General features: G+C 38.1%; 1 protein-coding gene across 3 annotated transcripts in view; it reads left to right on the top strand.

The window, feature by feature from the left end:
- Window positions 1-19261, top strand: part of HEATR5B (HEAT repeat containing 5B) — a 61626-nt gene that overhangs the window by 635 nt on the left and 41730 nt on the right. For all 3 annotated transcript variants that reach the window (XM_072856569.1, XM_072856568.1, XM_072856570.1), the window contains exons 2-16: window positions 2695-2863; window positions 3424-3635; window positions 5312-5420; window positions 6454-6603; window positions 7107-7278; window positions 7655-7812; window positions 8846-9095; window positions 10699-10854; window positions 12292-12542; window positions 12993-13104; window positions 14328-14480; window positions 14775-14874; window positions 15615-15724; window positions 16515-16678; window positions 18685-18860. In XM_072856569.1, the coding sequence (XP_072712670.1) occupies window positions 2738-2863; window positions 3424-3635; window positions 5312-5420; window positions 6454-6603; window positions 7107-7278; window positions 7655-7812; window positions 8846-9095; window positions 10699-10854; window positions 12292-12542; window positions 12993-13104; window positions 14328-14480; window positions 14775-14874; window positions 15615-15724; window positions 16515-16678; window positions 18685-18860 (2399 nt within the window). In that variant the 5' untranslated portion in view covers window positions 2695-2737. The remainder of the gene's footprint in view (window positions 1-2694; window positions 2864-3423; window positions 3636-5311; window positions 5421-6453; window positions 6604-7106; window positions 7279-7654; window positions 7813-8845; window positions 9096-10698; window positions 10855-12291; window positions 12543-12992; window positions 13105-14327; window positions 14481-14774; window positions 14875-15614; window positions 15725-16514; window positions 16679-18684; window positions 18861-19261) is intronic.

The raw sequence follows: 19261 nt of genomic DNA, 5'->3' as shown, positions 1-19261 counted from the left end.
GTAGGAACGTAACGCGCGCGCCGTGACCGTTAACGGCGGCGGGCGGGCCGTGTCGGCCCGGCCCGGGGGTCTGTGGCGGAGAGGGCCGGTGGGTCCGTGCTTCCGCTCCGCGGCTCGGCGCCGCTGCCTGCCGCCTCCGGCTGCCCCGAGAGGAGAGGCGCCGGCGTTTGCGTGCGTGGAGGGGGGGATAGGTATGCATGTGTGCATCCGTGGGCGGGGGGGGTGTGTATGGAAGGCAGCACGCGTCTGGCTGTTTTTTGGCGTTATTCCTTTACTGAGGTGTCGATGTATAGCTGGCTCTGTAGTGCGGTCTCGAGGCATGACTTCTTGAGGGGTTCTTGAAACAGGCAAGATGCACTGGGAGAGGTGCCCCAGCTTATTAAATAACCGGTACAGGTAGAAGGACCCAGGCACAAAGTTCTTTTCACCTGATGCAGTTCTTCAGGAGGATGCCACTTCTAAACTTGCCCGTTTTTCAGCTTTCTCGGTTAGTCCGCTGAAATGCATGTGTGATGAAGATCCAAACAGCTGATTTAGGCTGCAGAAAAATAACTGGAGAATAGAAAGGAACTCTGGTACATCTGAACATTTTATAATCTCTGTAATGCTTCAACATAACTTCCTGGATGCTAGTGGACTTTGGTAGGCTGTTGCTCTGCATCCTGTGGGAGATAACGGTGTATTTATTACTTGTAACATGCACAGTAAGACCCAGCCCTTGCCAGAATCAGTAGAACTTGGTAGGCATTTTTCGTTGAATTTTGGAGCAAACCTTTGGCCAATGTAGGTGAGCTTTGGATTGCCTACCTGCATAGCTGTATGTTGGACTCTGAGTCTTCAGTTAGCTGAATATTCATGTAATTGTTCTTGTATCTGATCCCTTGTGCTTCAGTGGCAGAGCTGAATGTATGTGCGGGTTTGCTAGCTGAGAGCTTGCGCTTCCTAAATTTAGATGAAGAGGTAAGGGAGTGTGTGGAAGGCATATAAGGGGTTTGTGGCTCTGAAGGCCAGGGAAAAATTAAAACTTTTATCTGGGGAGGAAAAGGAGTAATGAGCTGTGCTGTCATCCCGTACTCCTGTGCTGTGCGGGTGTGACGAGCAGTGTAGATCTCTGGGATGATATCCGAAGAATCATAGTGCCGTCATTCATTGCGTTTCTCTCTGCTGTCACGTAAAGGTGTTTTGAGGTGATGTGTCTCTGCATTATTGGCAGGTAATACCTCCTCAATTCTTTGTAACTTAAAAAAAAAAACAAACAACAAACAAAAAAAAAAGGCGCCAGAAGATGTCTTTGGAGGTGTTGGAGGGGGGGCTGTACGTTCTTCCATATGTGGCTCTTCCACCTTTGCTGCTCTGTTGCTGGAGAAACAGCAACATGCAGTGAAAAAATATTATAATGCAAAGTACCAAAGAGCAGGGAACAAGCTTAGTACTACAGACACTGTGATGCTTTAGTTTCATCAGCACCAAATCATTAAGGTGAATTTAGAACCATAATACAGTTGTAGTATTGATATTTCACCCTTTACTACTGTCTAATCTGGGAACTGTTTTCAAAAAAAATTAAAAGTATTTAATTTAAATCACTTCATTTGACTTTAAGAATTTGTTGAGTTTGACCACGAATGAGGAAGCAGCTGTGAGCACTGGAGAGCACAAGTGGAATGGTGCAGCTGTTGAAAGATAATGTCTTACATAATCCTCCTTAGCTGCTTTGCTTTTTCTGTTTTGCCTGAGATCCTAGTTTCAGCATCACTGCATTCAGGTTTTGGGCTTGTGTTTTTTTGCTTTTTTGGGTTTCTTTTGGCTGAAGGTGGTTGACTTAATTTTGGGATTTTTATGTAAGTTTTGTTTTTTTCTATCTGTTTTGCATTTCACAGCTACACTTTGTTTAAATGTGGTTTGCTAAGGTTAAGTTGTCTGCAGAGTGTTTGCTTACACTGATAGTGCGCTTTTGGTAGCGCTTTGTGGCTACCCTCCATTCACTGTTTGAGCAGGATCTCCAGTGTTTGATCTGTAGCATTTTGCCTGTTGGGGAGACTTGCAGTCATTTGGCTGCTGCTTGTATTCCAGGCTGTTGCACGTAATACTTGCTGGGTTTCAGAGGGGTTATTTTTCCAGCACATAAAGCAAGGCTAGTGGGATCTGAGATGGTCTTAGGTCAGCGATGCCAAATGCTGTCACTGTTCCTGCCTCTCTCAAATTTGTGATGGGTGGAAATTCCTACTTGTGATAGGCTCATCTCCTTCTCACCTTGTCTGTTGAAGGTTGAGAAGGTGGCCGGGTTCATGCCCAAGCTTTGGGAGTGTGGTCAAGGGTCTTGATTAGGGACAATCCTTATTCTGTTTTATGTAAGAGGAGACAGTGAGATGACTCCTTTACCTCTTTTGTGTGTTTTTTTTCGTTTAAACAGGGACTTCGGTATATTTTTCTTGGCTAAGAGTTAGCACCCTGATGTTGCACCCTGTAGGTGCTATTTTTGCAATTAACAACTCTGTTCCCTGAAATACTAATGGATGTACTCAGTTATAAATATGTGAGTAGTTTTTGTGGGGGACTGCTTAGCTAAGACAAATCTAAACAGGCTGGAACCATGGTACTGTATACAGATTTCATCTTCATATTTTCATTTGATTTTCAAAGCTTTGTACTGTTGTACTATACTTTATACTAATATTTACATTTTTATTTTAGATTTGCTACACAAATTTACAATAAAACCGGAATTTAACCAGTTATGGAGCTGGCTCATAGTTTGTTACTGAACGAGGAAGCATTAGCTCAAATCACAGAAGCAAAGAGACCAGTCTTTATCTTTGAGTGGTTAAGATTTTTGGATAAAGTACTGGTAGCTGCTAACAAGGTAATTTAATGGTAGTTCCCCCCTCCCCCCCCTTCTTTCTAAAACATTTGTGTTAATTTCGTGCTAGAGAAAGTTGACAGGTAATAGCCAAGTGATAATTGTATGATTTCACATTCAGCCTGAATAGCCTCTGTATTTGTTGGTAGCTTTCAAGTATTTAATTGTAGGCAGTCAGTATGACTCTCTGTTATATAAGACATAGCTTGCTTTGAGTTCTTAATTGTCATAAAAATTTGGAAGGCAAAACCTTCCCTCCCAGAGTAGGGACTCTTGATGGTAAAGAGGATTAAAAGATGTTCTAGGCAGGTATTACTGTATTTTTAGTAAGTATTTTTAAAAAGTAAAAATTAAATAGGGTAACAGCTAGTTCTGAGCATTTAGCATCTGTCTCTGCTATTATTGAATGTATCTCAAATCTCTGTGAGACAAGCAATTTGCTGAATTACATACAAGTGGGAGTGGTATAAGATTTACTTCAATCTCTTGTAGGTTTTTCTGGGTGTTGGAGGCAAGACACAGGATTAAATTACTTACTTTATTTATTTTTGGTCCATTAACAGACAGATGTCAAGGAAAAACAGAAGAAACTTGTAGAACAGCTAACAGGACTCATCAGCAGTTCCCCTGGGCCACCTACACGAAAACTACTAGCAAAAAATCTTGCTGCTCTCTACAGCATTGGAGACACGTTTACAGTTTTTCAGACGCTTGACAAGTGTAATGATATCATCAAAAGCAAAGATGACACTGCAGCCTACCTGCCCACAAAACTGTATGTTTAATATTATTAGAGAAAGGGGAATGATTTTTAAGTAAGGTAGTCCTGGATATTACAGAGTAATCTGCCTGTATATGTGCATATTATGTTTCCTTATATTTTGCGTGCTTATTTGGAGTTCACATGTGCTCCATATAGCAGAGAAAAGAGCAGGGTTGAGAATGTGGAGGGCAGGACTCAAAGGTGACACATATATGGCTATCTGAAAGTGAGATGCTTTCCTCTAGGCAAGGGACTATTCTGTTTCTTTACATGCTTATGTCATGGGGAAGAGAACAGTTGATGAAGTAATGCAATAAAGAAATTCTACCAGTGTGATTATTGCTGATTGTGCTCAGGTACCCCATTTAGGATGGAACCTGCAGATTTGTCAAACAAAAGCATTATCTATGCCCAGAGAATTGTAACCAAATGTTCAAGTTCCCCCCCCCCCCCCATCAAACATTGCCTGTTTATATTCCCCTACTGTGATATACCACACAAGTCTCTCGGAGTCTGTATACTTGGATGTGTGTGTGCACGTATGTGTGATCCAGTTTGTCTTTTCTTATAGGAGCGGTCTCACTGGTAGGAATTTGGTTAATGCCACAAACAGCTTCTGCTGAAACTGTTTTTAGTACTTTCCTACACGTACTGCTTCATATGTTCACTGTGTCTAGTGAACCCCAATTTGGGATTGCCTTCAGACATTATCATAACAGTAGGATTTAACAATAAAATCTGAAATAGTCACTGTTCGGGCAAATACTGTCCTCCTCCTTTTCTTTGAAGCTGTTGCAACTCTGTGAGGAACTTGTATAAGTGGGAAGGGTTTTGTACTATAACGTGCTCTGAAACTTATGCTACCCACTCAAGTGGTAGTCCAGAAGGTTTTTTACTATATGATTTCAAACTTCAGTTTTTGATGTTTGTGTAGAAGAATTGTGTAGGAGACATGCCTGTTAAGGGGTAGGCTGTAATGAGTTTGTAACAAACAGCTTTGCTAAGAAGTAATTTACCCAAGAATTTCAGGTTTAAAAAAACCCCTTTTTCCTTTGTGACAAAAAAGTGCATGTTTTCAGGAGCTGCTTCTGTGACTGTCCTGGAATAATTTGTGTGTATAACTGCAGTATGGTGTTACTTAAAATATTCCTAATCTTAAATGGCAGGGCAAGGAAAAAGTATATATAACTGTTTATGGATCCAGGGATTTTTACAGTGCCTATAAATTTTCTTGTGTTATGCAATAATTTATGCATTTTAAGTTCTTAGGCTTGAAAAAACCCCAATCATTCAGTATCTACAAAAATGTGTCAGGATATATTAAGGGGCAGGGATTATTTTACAGGTACTTGAAAAAGAGACAGTTTATTGAAACACAAAACCCTAATCTTGCTGAGATTTCAGCATATACTTGTCTTGTCCAGGATTTTTCTCTCTCTGTGTAGATCCTGTAATCCATACCCAGTCAAATACATTTGTATTCTTAGAAGCTAATAACTTTTCTGTTACTTTTTTGGTGAACAAAAAAATGATTTAAATGCACAGTGTTAAACAGCCAATATAACTAGTGGATTATAAATAGATTTTTATTCATCAGTGATGATTAAAACATACATTTCTATTTAAGTATTTGTCTTCATTTAGATGATATGGAAAAAGAGTACACCGATTAATGTCTTTTTTCATAGGGCTGCTGTGGCATGTGTTGGAGCATTTTATGAAAAAATGGGCAGAATGCTGGGTAGTTCTTTCCCAGAAACAGTGAATAATCTTTTAAAGTCTCTGAAAAGTGCAGAGGTAAGTTTCAGATTATGTGGTCTTGATTCCATTTAAACTGAAACCTGCTTCCTCCAAAGGTGTTTGCCAAAATGCCTGAATTGTTTGCCTTCTGCCTTAGAAAAATGCAAATCACTTACATAGTTAGTATCAAGTTAAACATGTGCATGTGTTTTTACTGCAGAGAGTTTAGAGTTTTGTCATGTGAATATTATAATAGTTGCTTCATAGCAGCATCAATAATTAAAATTGCAAAATGGTTGTATGTACTATTTCTAACTTCTATGTTAGGATTTCTGCTTGTGTACCCTGAGTTCAGTTGTTTGAATAACAAATACTTAAGTTTTGCAACAAAGATGATACTGTGCATGTGAGCACCATACATTGTGCCCTGAAAAGAGGGAGCACGTCATGACATTGAGAGAATGTGTTCTGGGCTGTCAGTGGGTTGATGCAAGTAGCTCTGTTGGGGTTTTTTGTTGTTGTTGTTTTGTTTTGGGGTTTTTTTTGAAAACTATGACAAGTTGGAGGGAGTACTGATTGTGTGGATCTTGTCCTGGCAGCTGTTCTCTTTGGCTATGTGGTCGTAACTGTGGGGGTTGGTTTTTTTTTTTTTTTTTTTTTTTTTTTTTTTTTTTTTTTGTGCCCTCCAACTGTAAGTTCCTGCCTGTGTGCAGGTATAGTAGGAAGCTGTTGACTACTTGGGCTTCCTGTTCTCTTATATCAACTGTTTTTTCTTTTTTCCTGAGGCTGCAGTAGATAAATGGTGAGGCAGGACAGAAGCATCTTGTCTAGGGCCCATTTGTTGGATTGCCTGGGCTCATCTTAATTTATGTGACAACTGAGGCAGTTTTAGTAAAGCTGTGTATAGTGCTTACTGCTATCTAAAAACCGCTAGATATCGGTTGTATATGACTTCAGTGAACTATATTATCAATGTTTCCAAAAATATTCCTGCACAGAAGCAGGAAAATGCAGAATTATGCACCTGGTTCTTGATATAAGTACTGTGGCCACATTTTTGCATAAATGTTTTTTGTGTGTGTGTGTGCAGTCTCAGGGCCGCAGTGAAATTCTGATGAGTTTACAGAAAGTCCTGAATGGACTTGGAGGAGCAGCAGCTTCTTGTCACCGTGATATTTATAAGAATGCCCGATCTCTGTTGACGGACAGATCTATGGCTGTACGATGCGCAGTGGCTAAGGTGGGTGTGTTTCTCACCAGTCCTAGAAATTCTTGTGCTGTGACTGTGAAGTACCTGCAGTTGAACTGTGACCTGTTGTTTATGATAGGAAATTTTATAATTACTTGGGCAAGGTAAGTCCTTACTAGTTGACACTGAAGGCTCAGGCATTTGACTTATATCGTGTAAACGGAGGTACTGTAATACTGTCTTTCCCCACTTCATAAACAAATATGAGATAGAATATATTAGCTGTGAGCCTCAGTGGGACAGGTTTTTGGTAACATAGTTCGTTTATTGTGCTTTCCTCTTTTAATTTTTATTTATGTATTAACCTATTCCATGAGTCTTCTGATTGTTTCCTCAGCTAAGTTATTGGGTAAGTGGGAGAGTGTGTGTGGGGAAATAAACTCTTGAGATATTCGTATTAAAATATTTGCTGAATAAACCTGACAATTACACTGATACTTAGATAAAAGGTAAGAGTGGTTTCCATTGGTGCTCAGCAGGTTTTTTTCCTACAGTGTCTGCTGGAATTACAGAATGAAGCAGTGTTTATGTGGACAGCTGAACTAGAGAATGTTGCAACGCTGTGCTTTAAAGCTCTGGAGAACTCAAACTATGGTGTGCGAGTTGCAGTGTCAAAGCTTTTGGGGACGGTCATGGCTACAGCACTGATACCAAAACAAGCAACAGGTACAAGTCCTTCTGGATTCCATTTCCAAGAGGACAAACTGCACCTTCAGTACCATGTTACGTGACAGTGTTGCATGATACATTGTTGTTCTGGTAGATGGAAGCTTGTAGGTAGATTGTTCGGTTTTATAAACTCTAAGCTAAAAAGAGTAAAAAGTGCAGAATCCCTGCTGTAGTCATACAAAGAAAGAGCAAATGATCAAAAATCACCTAGGAAAGTAGCTTATTTTTTAAGCATGAAAACAAGCTGTTGTCTGAAATGTTGGCTAGATTTATGTTTGCAAGATAGTTTTGAATTGATAAGTCTGGTTTCAAGATCATTGCTTGTATGGGTTGGAACTTTGGGATTAAATGATTACTTTTCTTTTTGCAAAAGTGATGCGACAGAATGTGAAGAGAGCCACGCTTGAGGAGGTCTTGGAGCTCATGGCCACAGGATTTCTGCGAGGAGGGTCTGGTTTCCTAAAGAGTGGTGGAGAGATGTTAAAAGTAGGCGGATCTGTCAATAGGGAAGTGCGAGTTGGTGTTACCCAGGTTTGTCATAAGCTGTAATATTTTTTTTTAATAAAGTAACTTTTATACATAACTGTAACCCTTTTAGTAGGAAAAATACACATTTCTGTTCTTTATTTGTTTATAAGTTAACTTACAAGTCTAGTTTGACTCGCCTGTTTTGTGAGATGTTCATGCGGTGTCATTCACCTAAGCTACTTTCTTTTATTATTGATGTGCAGTAACTAGATTAAAATATGTGCTAAGGAAAGCTTATTTGATCAGTATATATTAAGTGGGATTAACTTGCAAAAATATCTGAAAACTTAGCATGTTAAAGACTTAGCTCCATATTTAAATTTTATTTCTCTTTAGAGAGGACACTGTTGTCCTTCTGTGTGTGCTGGCTCTCTTTTTTCAGCTGCTGGGTAAAGTTTGCAGCCCTGATTTGTTAAACTACGTTTCTTCTCTTCATATGTCTGTCTTGAGTAGGTGAAATCTGCTGAATGTGAAAGCTCCACTTGTCTGGTAGAGAAAGGTGGCAGCAGCATCTCTTCAAATTCAGGCATTCTTCCTCTGACATGTATTTCAATATGCTGCAGTAACTTGCCAGAATCCAGATTTTTTGATCGTAGGGTATTTTGTGAAACCCTTTTATTTTTCTCAGCCTTTTTCAGGTGAACTTGGTGAAAATGCCCGGTCTTCACTGTGAATTAGAACACGTTCATGTTGCTGCTGTTATTGACATTATGTTCTTAAAATTTTTAAAAAGACACATTTAGAGCAATGGACTGGGTTTTCTTGCTGTCATCCAAAGAGTATTTTGTGCTTCACCGTATATGTAGCAGTATAGGAGCTACTCTTGGCACTGGAAACAGTTTAGCTTCAATGACAAAGACCTGGCTAATGGATTGATTCATCCTGCTTAACCTCATTAGGGTTGCTTATTACTAACTGGTATTGCTACTGCACTGCATTATGCGTGAATATAACTGTAGTCTCTAGTCTTTGGTGACTTAATATAGTCTTTTGTTTCCGTTTTAATTGGATCTGTATGTAACTTCTGAATTTGCAGGCCTACGTTGTCTTTGTTACAACATTAGGAGGTCAGTGGTTGGAGCGCAACTTTGCTACGTTTTTGTCGCATGTACTTGATCTGGTCTCCCATCCTCGTGCAACTCAGACCCATGTGGAGGCAGTTTACTCTCGAAGATGTGTGTCCTTTATCCTGAGAGCAACTGTGGGCAGCTTACTTGGGGAGAAAGCACAGATTGCAGCTGCCAAAGATATATGTCAAGCCATTGGTAAACAAATGAAGGCAGTGGGTGAGAACCATTTTTCTTTAATTGAGACGAGTTGAAAGTTACTGTCATTATACTGGGTCAGCCATTTTTCAGCTTTCTTCTACTGTGAGGAGTAATTTTGTTGTTATGGTAAAAGACAATTCAGCTGCTTTCTGTTTGAAATATGATATCCAAAATGTAAGTTCTACTTGAAAAGTGATTGTGTAAAACTGGTTTGTTATCCTGTGATGGCTATTGACATTGCATTTGCTTAGAACGGAATTGGGGAGAAAAGTGTGCATTTGCAATCTATCTTGGGATAGGTTGTATTGAAAGTCACGCAGAGCTCTTTACTACCAGTGTTGAAGATCCTGTAGGTCAGGATCTTGTAGGTCCTTGTGTGTCCCCTACTAATATCCATGCTGCTATCCAATTGGATTTTACAGGTGACAAATAAAGATGTAGTCTGAAGACTGGAATTAGAGAAGATAAATGTGGCCCCTTTGCAGAACTTTGCAGAATATGTAATCACTAAGAGGACTAACAAAACTGTGTTGGCATTTGTTTCTTACGAAATGAGTTAATTTCAGCTGGAGATTGAGAAAGTAAACTGGAATTGCACAATGCATTTGCCAAACATCTGTTTCTTCTTCTTTTCTGCTGCCATGTAATTTGAGTTTAAAGTAATGTTTAACATATGGAAATGGAAATGATTTTGAAACTTTTGCAGGTTCTTCTCATAACTATTTTTTGATAGGGTAGGTATGTTTTGATAGGGTAGGTATGGAACCTTAAAAGGGTTCTGATTACGATAAGTATTACTTCCAGGAAAATAAGTCTATTGGAAATGCTACTTCTGAGATGAAACAGTTGCAGAAATTCCTCCTCCTGCCACCTTGTCAAAGTTGCAGGAAATTCCATTATGTATTTGGATGATCGGAATAACTATTTCATTTTTTGAGCATTTCTGATGAATTTGATGATAAATTGGAAGGATTTTTAATTGCTAATGATTGCTTCCCTTCATATAAGGGGGAAAATTTTCTAAATTTGTACTGTAGTAGACATATAAACATTAAGCTGATACTAAAGTCACTTTTCTTCGAAGTGACGGTTGCTGCTTCTGGGATATTGTGTAGGAGAAAGAACCTACAGTGGGATCTAGGAACTTAATTTGATAACTTTAAGATTATTAGAGGCTGTGATTAATTATTTACTAAAGGTCTGTTGTTTTTTTTTTTTATTCCATATACATGCATGTAAATTTGTGTGCAGAACTTAGATATATCTGTCAAGATTTTATTTTTAGTTACTATGTATAGATACGATACACACATGCTGTATATGTGTATACTTGCTTTTGCTGTGTTACAGTATTAATCCTACCTCTTAGTGCACTGCCATCCATAGTAACTGCTGGACATGTGTTTTTCATGGTCTTTGGACGATTGTGTTTGGCTGATAGCTGTAAAACTATTTCTCTTCAGAATGTGTTTGCTTTGCGAGTTCACATTATGACCAAACTTGTGGTTTTGTTTTAATATAGGGTTGATGTCAAAGTTAAACTGTCCCTTTCTATCCTGTATATATTCAGGTGTGATTCAAATGGTAGTTAAGCAAGATACTTTTGTTTTCTTTTCTGCAGAAGCAGTAGTGAATGATGCTAACAGTGAAAATAAATCGGGAGCTGCTGATGTAGCTGCAAGCCAGCATGTAATGGTGTGTGCCCTCCAGGAGCTGGGTAGTCTGGTTCAGAGTCTGAATGCCACTGCATCTCCTCTTATTCAAGAACCCTCTATTGGTATGCAAATAAATTTAAATAGATTAAATGAGGCATTTGAGCAATAAATATGAAATATCATTCAATCTAGTTAAATAATAAATTAATATGTAAGAAACGAATTGATGAAACTGGCACTCACTGTAGTACTCCAGATAGCTAAGTTTGTCCAGCTCATTGTGTTTAGTACCCTAACTTTAGTTCAAGTTTGGCAAAGTATTAAGGAACTATTTTGATAGAAGTCTGCCTAAAGCTCTTTTTAAGGGTGAGTAAAGTTGCAAAGTTGTGATTTTTAGCATTGATTTTTTTCCGATAATGGTTTTATAGGAAATACATTGTTTTGCTATATAAGGTCTGAAATATTTGCTCCTGGAAAGCTCTATTGCCTTCAGATATCAAATTCCTGTGGGGAAGTTAAGAGTATTTTGTCGAGATGAAGCTGTGGATAGTCCCATTTTAAAAAGCCAGTTATTTGGCTTAAGTTGACTAGGGTTTGTGTGGGATTTTCTTCTTGTTTGTTTTAACACCTGAATACACTTTTATACTGTAGCGTTGCAGTTTTAAGGTTTTTTCAGTTTGTGGATGCCTGTGTTTTTTCCAATGGAAGTGCAAGCTCCTTTAGACATCTCATTATGTAGATTGTTGTCTTGATGCATATGACATGCTTCTCATACTGATTTTGGCCCAACTATGGGATGGGGAAGATTGTGCTCGTATTTATTCCTTCTGGCTGCTGTGCCCCATAAGAACAGAGGGGACCGTATCTCAGTGTTATTTCTGCTAGCTGCTATGAAGTAAGCAGGTAGAAGTTGCTTTCTCTGTAGCTAGTGAACAAGGGATAAGGCAGCAGTGGGGACTTTGAAGTAGGAGTTTGCAAAGTTAGAGATCTGGAATAAGGAAGGTGTTGGTATGGAGACAGATTGGACTGAAGAGCTCATAGTTAGAAAGTGGGATTAGCTAGGTATGGAGGTTCGGAAAGTGTAGAAGGATGGTAACTTGGTGCAGGGGAGACAGCACTGTGTCAAAAGCAGAGTACAGTGGTCAGTGACATCTATAGCATGTGCTTGTCTACAATGTGAAGCAAAACCAAAGATCAGTCTTGCTGTTCCTCTGTTATTGGCAATCTGTGTAAAAGATGGGCAGATTGTAGGAATCATCTCATCCAGTGCCTGTTCCCTTATATAGGGCTACTGCCTCTTTTCAATTGGTCAAGTAGTAGAAGTCAGTGGTATGGCTCTTGGAAGCTCCAGCTTTGCTGGTAAAACCTGATGTGGAGCAGCATAGTGCTAACAACACTTCTGTATTTCCTTAAAGAAAAAGGCAAAGTCATAAAATTCAAGTACTTTAATTCTGACTTTCTTAACTTTCATGTTGCCTGTCTAGTATTGATTCAGTTTACTTGTCCATGTATATTAAAAAGCACATTGTAACTTTAAGACTAAACTCTCTCTTCTGTAGGTCTCTTGGAGACAGTAACTTCAGTTCTTCTTCATCCCAGCATGGCTGCTCGACTTGCTGCTGCGTGGTGCTTGCGGTGTGTAGCTGTGGCATTGCCTTTTCAGTTGACTCCATTTTTAGACAGATGTGCGGAAAGACTCAACAATCTGAAGACCTCCCCTGAAGCTGTTAGCGGCTACAGTTTTGCAATGGCTGCTTTGTTAGGTGGTGTGCATCAGTGTCCCTTAGGTATTCCTCACGCCAAAGGAAAGGTGAGATAATGAGCGTTTAATCTGTGAGTGTACTAAAAGATACCTTTTAATCTAGAAGTAATAGCTTTGCAAAATGTGTGACATGGTAACAAGTTAAAGCATTATTGAAATTGAACTTGCGTCTAGCAAGAGAGAGCAATGGCCAGAGCATGGATTTGTAGTATTTCAGTTGCAATATTTACCAGCTTTTTTCCCCTCTCTCTTTCAAATTTGCATTCTTGTTTGGCATATTAATGAATAACTGCTGAAGAGAATATCACTGTCTGTATTGTCATATGCAAACCACTAATCTGCATGAAGTATAATCTGCATTCATTCTTTATGGAAGGTCAATTTAAATGATTTGAGAACACCTTTATATATAGTCTGTAAGGGTGGATGTGTTAGCAGCAGCTGACAGTGGCTTAACTTATATTTTTAAAATCCATTGGTTTTTTGTCATTGGTGTAGATGGTGGTCAGTATTGCTGAGGATCTGTTACGCACTGCTGCACAAAACAGCAGACTCTCCTTGCAGCGGACTCAAGCTGGATGGCTTTTACTTGGAGCACTTATGACTTTAGGTTTGTCAAAATGCTTGCTTTTTGTTTTATTTTAATGCTTGTCCAAGGTGTCTGATTATTCACTGTGGCAAATGGTTGCTACGTATTATCAGTCCAGTATCTAGCACAAGAGTATTTATACCAAGGGAAACAGAGTGGTAGTGCATTTATTTCAGCAGTGTTGTTTATGCTGGAGAGAAGTGATATATTAGTGTTTATGTAAGCCGAAGGATAGTAGGTGTCATACCTAAAAAAAAAATTTTGCTCTGTTTTTAGAAACCTAGCCTTTAGTCATTCTATGAAAAGGGCAAAATTGCCCATAGTCTTTCCTTCCTTAATACTGTGGTGCAGAAGTAGTGGACTGTAAATAAAGTTTAATGAGCATTCCAACAAGTTGCATGTGTGCCTCTGGATAAGCAACAGTACTGATAAGAAGTGTTATCGGTTTAAAAGCCATTCAGTTGTCTTTTAAAAAAGCCAGCCTCATGTTCATATCTGCCATCACAGAAATACCAGAACCTATATATTGAGAGATTCTAAGTATACTCTTGAATTTTGCAGCAATGGTGGTTTTTTTTTGTTTGGGGCTTTTTATACTGGAAAATATTATAAAGTTCTGATGCATTCTGCGGTATTTTGATCTCTCAGCAAATGCCATTTTGTGTTTCATCTTGCTTCTCTAAATTGTCTCTTTTTTTTTTTGCCAGCTTTATTGTTAAGTTTTTCTAACAGTGTAGCCCTATTTTGGTTGTCCTTCTCCAATATATTTGTAATGCATTTGTGCTGGATCTTCTGGAGCTTTTTCAGAAGTTTTCTTTAAACTTGACCGTTAAACTAGTTACATAATCAGTAACTGTCAGTTATTTTTCTACTCATTTTATGAACAAGTTAGGATAGGCTAAAGAGCTTGCCTTCAAAATAGTAATATAAAAAAATTCTGAAGTCAGAATAAAAAGATAGTAAAAAGTCAGTTGGCAGTGGTTACATATTACATGACTGTATAGAATTGCCTATTTTTAGTACTGATATCAACAAACAGACTTACCTATGCTATTTATTTGCCATGCTTTCAACCTAGACATGAGAAAGAATTTCCTTTGTTTTTTGTTGTTCATGTAGGGAGAAAAGGAAGAGAAGTGAAATAAGAGAAAAATAGCTTAAAGAGCAAAAGCCTTAATGGCAGATTTTTCACACTTGGTTAAATACAAGTTTTTATTATACTGTCACTTTACTTTTTTGCATAGGTCCTTCTGTTGTTCGGTATCATCTGCCTAAGATGTTGCTGCTGTGGCGAAATGTGTTTCCACGTTCTCTGAAGGAGTTGGAAGCAGAGAAGGCAAGAGGAGATTCTTTCACCTGGCAAGTAACACTGGAAGGCCGCGCTGGAGCTCTGTGCGGTAAGAATTTCAAATTTCGAGATTACAAGTGTGCAGTAAACCAAAACATGATGCCAAGTATTATAGAGAGAACTCTCGTTAACTCCCCTGCTTTCTTTGAAAAAGAGTAAGATGTGTCAGATTTTCAGCAATGCAACCTGGTTTTGGCTTATAGTTTTATGAACATGTCGCACAGTCTTTGAATAAACATTTTTAATTGTTGCTTTTTTGATACTCTCTTAGGATCTGTATCTTGCTCATGCTTTATGTTTGTTTGTTTCAGTAAAATTTTAATTTAAACTGTTTTGTTATTAGCTATGAGAAGTTTTGTTGCTCACTGTCCTGAGCTCCTTACTGAGGATGTGATCAGGAAGTTGATGACACCCATAGAATGTGCCATGACAATGATGTCGCAGTAAGTAGGCAGTTTTTGCTCTTTTTTCACTTTTGTCTTTTCTCTGACCTGAAATACTAGAAATAATTTGTTTTAATTCATATTCTGACCTAGTACTGTGCTGTTGCTGTTTCTCCATGTTGAAAAAAACTTTTATGAGCATTGTGTTTATGGTCGTTAGCTTTGTAAAAGTATATTATTGTGTAGCCTGTGCTGAAGGGCCTACCTTGGTAACTTTTGTTAACTGTGTTTTGGATTTCCAGTTCAATGAGTTTTGAATTCATGGTTTGCTTATCCTTGTGCAAGAAATGAGAAAACTAAGATGCTGGTATACTAGATGTTAATCAATAAACTCCCTTCTTATGAAATGTACTAATGACAAGACTTTAAACGTTTTACAGAATAAAACAAAAACCACAGTTTTGGGTTGGGTTTTGTGGTTTGGTTTCTCTCTCCTCCCACCCACCCCGCCCCTCCAATTAAAGTAGGAGTTTCTTCTGAGGAGGTACATGTCTCTGATTTACAGCAGTGTGTGTTTTGTTTGTGGTTTTTTTTGTGTGTGATCCCCCCCCCCCAAATCGTTTGCTCCATACAATTACCTCTGAAAATGTACTAATAATTGAGTAATGTTGCTCAGAGTAGTTCTCTGAACACTTTTCTTGTCTTGGCTAGAGACATATCTTGTGAAAAGAAATCTGAAAATACTCTTTTCAGTAACTGCAATATTTCTGGTTGTCTCTTTTTCTCTTTTGATTCTATAGCATTCCATCAGTAATTAAAGCCCACGGAGCTCATCTCAAAGCTAGTGCAGCTATGGTCCGTTTAAGACTTTATGATATATTGGCTTTATTACCTCCGAAGACATATGAAGGTACATACATTTTTAACAATTTTTATTAAAGTAAAATTCTACTTACTCCTTTTGATGTATTTTTGGTGCTTGCCTTTGAAGCAGATATAAGATTCAAAATACAATACTAGGAATCTCTGAGAGTCTTGTACTATATTCCTCATCCTCTGTATGTCATCTTCACAGTATAACTACAGAGTACAAATATTGCAAAATATTAGAGTAGCACTTAGAGTATAAAAGTTACAGCCCCATTTATAGGATTGAGAGGTATGGAGATGATGTTCTGAAATCCAATTTAGGTGTTCTATGTCATTGTTACTTAAAAGAGAAAATTATTTCTTACTATACTGAAAGGGCAGATGTGAGAACAAAGATTTAGTTTTGGTTTCTGGTTTGTTTTTTTTTTTTAACCTGATTTGCTCTATTAGACGGATTTATGCTATTATTATTAAATTGCCAGGCATTGTCGCATGATCTGACAGATTAACTTTTTGGGTTTCGTTTGTTTGTTTTTGTTAATTCATTAAATTTACACGATCATGAGTCTGAGCAAATTTTTGCAAAATCTGGATTGTCATCCTGGAAGGGATGGCCCGATCTGTTGTTTAGAACATTGATTTGGGAATTGGGAGCCCAGGGTTCTGTTTGAAGCCTTGCTCTCAACTCCAATCTTGTCAGGTTTACTTCTCTGTTTGCTACCTGTAAAATCGAGGTAATGGTATGTGCTTTGATTTATAACTTCTGATCACTAGCTGAAATGTTTTGGAAAAGAAGCAGCAATGATTCTTTTTAATGTCCATCCTTTTAGGATCATTTAATGCCCTTCTTCGAGAGTTGGTAGCAGAATTTACTTTGACAGACAACTCTGCTAATACAACCACATCACTCCTAAGGTCTCTTTGTCATTATGATGATAGTGTTCTTCTTGGCTCTTGGCTGCAGGAAACGGATCATAAGTCAATTGAAGACCAGGTAATAAAAAAACCTAGAAGAATAACTAATTATCTGCACTATCTGTGTGATGTGTGTGTGGGGGAAGCCTTCTAAAACTGAAGCTTCGTGCCTTGTTTTTAGTCTTATTTCAGAGGTTTGTTAGATGTAAGTCCTACCATCTACAGTGTACTGTTTTGATTAAAAACTGCCTACAGCTGAGATATGTAAATTGCATAATGCTACTCATATGGTTGTGGTTAGTGAACTAACCTAACTTCCTTAAAACAAAACAACACTCCCCACCCCTCCATCTCCCCCCGATCTTCCTAGTCTAGCAGTTTTCTCATATATTTTTTTAAACCAGGAGAAATGTAAATTCCATTTAACATGTTTTTTAATGAAACTGCTGTCAATATATCAGTATTGCAAATAGTGTTAGAGCAAAACAAGATTTAACTGGTTTTATAGGTGTAGTATGAAATCTTACATTTCATTTGGAAGTGTTGACACAATTTTGTTGGCATTATAAGGAATTTACTGCACTTCTAAAAAAGTGAGTCTTTGAAATATAGGAATTAAAAATTTTAAAAAAGGAAGCAAGTATTTCTATGGGGGTCTCTCTTAATAAAATTTTTCAGATCAACTGGTAATGTTGATCCAGTTATCATTTTTCATATGGCCCTTGGAGAAGGAATGTAGTACAGGGAACAATTTGTTAATGTTAAATAGTTTAGGAAACTATCTAGTAATAGCCTTCTCTTTGCTTTCCTAATTTGTGATGAATAGGAAAAGGGGCTGGTCACCTCTTTTCAAGCTTTTTACCCTCATATATTTCAGGATTTAATGACATGGAGAAAAAATGTTTGTCCATCTGGGTATACCTACCAACCTATCTGCCTTCATAATTCTGCTCGGATTTTTGATTTCTCAGTGAACTGTATTCCCTAGACAACTAACTGTTCCGAGCATTTGCTGAACTGTGCCATCGTAAACTTTGCAAATCAGCTTCTCAGAAATTTCTTGGCGTAAGAATAAGTGGGGAGCTGAAAACGCCTCTTCTGCCACAGCCTATCTAATAATGGCAAGGTTTCCCAGAAGGCAGCTGTCTTGACTGAGCAGTTCCAAAAGCCAAGACTGATAGCAAGTGTGAGAAACCAAGGGGAAACTGTTTCTGAGAAAAGATCAGCGTGTGAAAGCAAAAAGGTTTTATAAACTTCCCTTGTTTGTTGTGGTGAACATAGACTTCCAGTGCAGTCTTCAATCCACAGAGCTCTCAATCCCTGCCCCTGCCTTTTTTTATTTTTTAACCTCTAACCTGTAAAACAGTGTCACTGTTGGTAATTGAAGCCCTGTGGTGCATCACAGGATTCTTTTGTGCTTGGTTGCGTCTTATTTTTTTGTGATATGGAGGTCTCAAAAAATGTTTGCTCTGTTTTCTGACCTTTTAAGAAGAATACAGAGGTACTAGATTCTAATTTTGTTTCATGATGAAATAATTAACAAGTTATGAAAATAAGTTTTTCTTCAGAGAAAGTAGATGATTGTTTCATTGTGTTTCCTGAAAGAATGATGGTTAGGAAGTATTTTCATGATGATAGGAATGTTAATAATTTTGGTACTGTTTCTAAATCTTTCTGTGTAGGGAATCATTACAGCCAAAACTGATCATTTAATATACTGTATTGTAACCCAATGCTCAAACAGAGAGTGAATGAATAACCTTTTTTTCTGAAATGTCACTTTGTAGTCAGTGATTTAGAAGCTACTACTAGTACCAGGATTAATCTGCTCTTCTCTAATTTCCATCTCTTACTACCAGGAGTGATAGCTTGTGCATTTATGCAGCTGTTAACTGCCTTGACCCTCTGTTTTAGCTGGCCCTGTAAATGCTAGTGTGCTTATGCATGGGGACACTGCAGTTGCATTCAGGTGTTTGTAAACTATTTTGTTGTTCTAAGCTACTGCATACGTGTTTTGGTTATCTCTAGTTCCAAATTTTATGTGCGAAGGTGTATTCAGAGGTATTCTGATGTGGCATTTTGCAGCTTCAGCCAAACAGTGCGTCTGGAAGTGGTGCTTTGGAACATGATCCATCCTCTATTTATTTGCGCATCCCTGCTGGTGAAGCTGTACCTGGTCCCCTTCCTTTAGGAGTATCTGTCATCGATGCATCTGTGGCTCTCTTTGGTGTGGTTTTTCCTCATGTCTCTTACAAACATAGGTCAGTTTACATCAGTGTTCAATTTCAGAATCTAACACCTTCTCTGGATAGTGTTATGTTTCGATTTTTTTTTTCCTTGAAATAAGAATCTACTTTGATATCAACTGTCTTTAAATTCAGAGTTCAATATTTGGTGTTCATTGTGTCTCAGGATTCCAGAATATGTCTACTCAGTTTAGAAATAAGGGCATTTCCTCAGCTTTATCAGTTTTGAAGATTAGGGTTCAGAGGTGGAGACTAGATTTTTCTCTCCTCTTACTGCATTTAACAGTAGTAATATCTCTGCAACCAAAATTTCCTGCAAAAATATCCATTGCAATTAACTTCAAATCAGCCTTGAAAACATAGCAGTGGCATCCATTGAATTTCATTTGGCTTCCACGAGTAAGACCATTTGATTT

The sequence above is a fragment of the Ciconia boyciana genome, chromosome 3 (genome assembly GCF_034638445.1).
Source record: "Ciconia boyciana chromosome 3, ASM3463844v1, whole genome shotgun sequence".
Taxonomy (NCBI): domain Eukaryota; kingdom Metazoa; phylum Chordata; class Aves; order Ciconiiformes; family Ciconiidae; genus Ciconia; species Ciconia boyciana.
The sequence above is the reverse complement of the archived record's forward strand: the minus strand, read 5'-3'. Positions and strand labels throughout refer to the sequence as shown.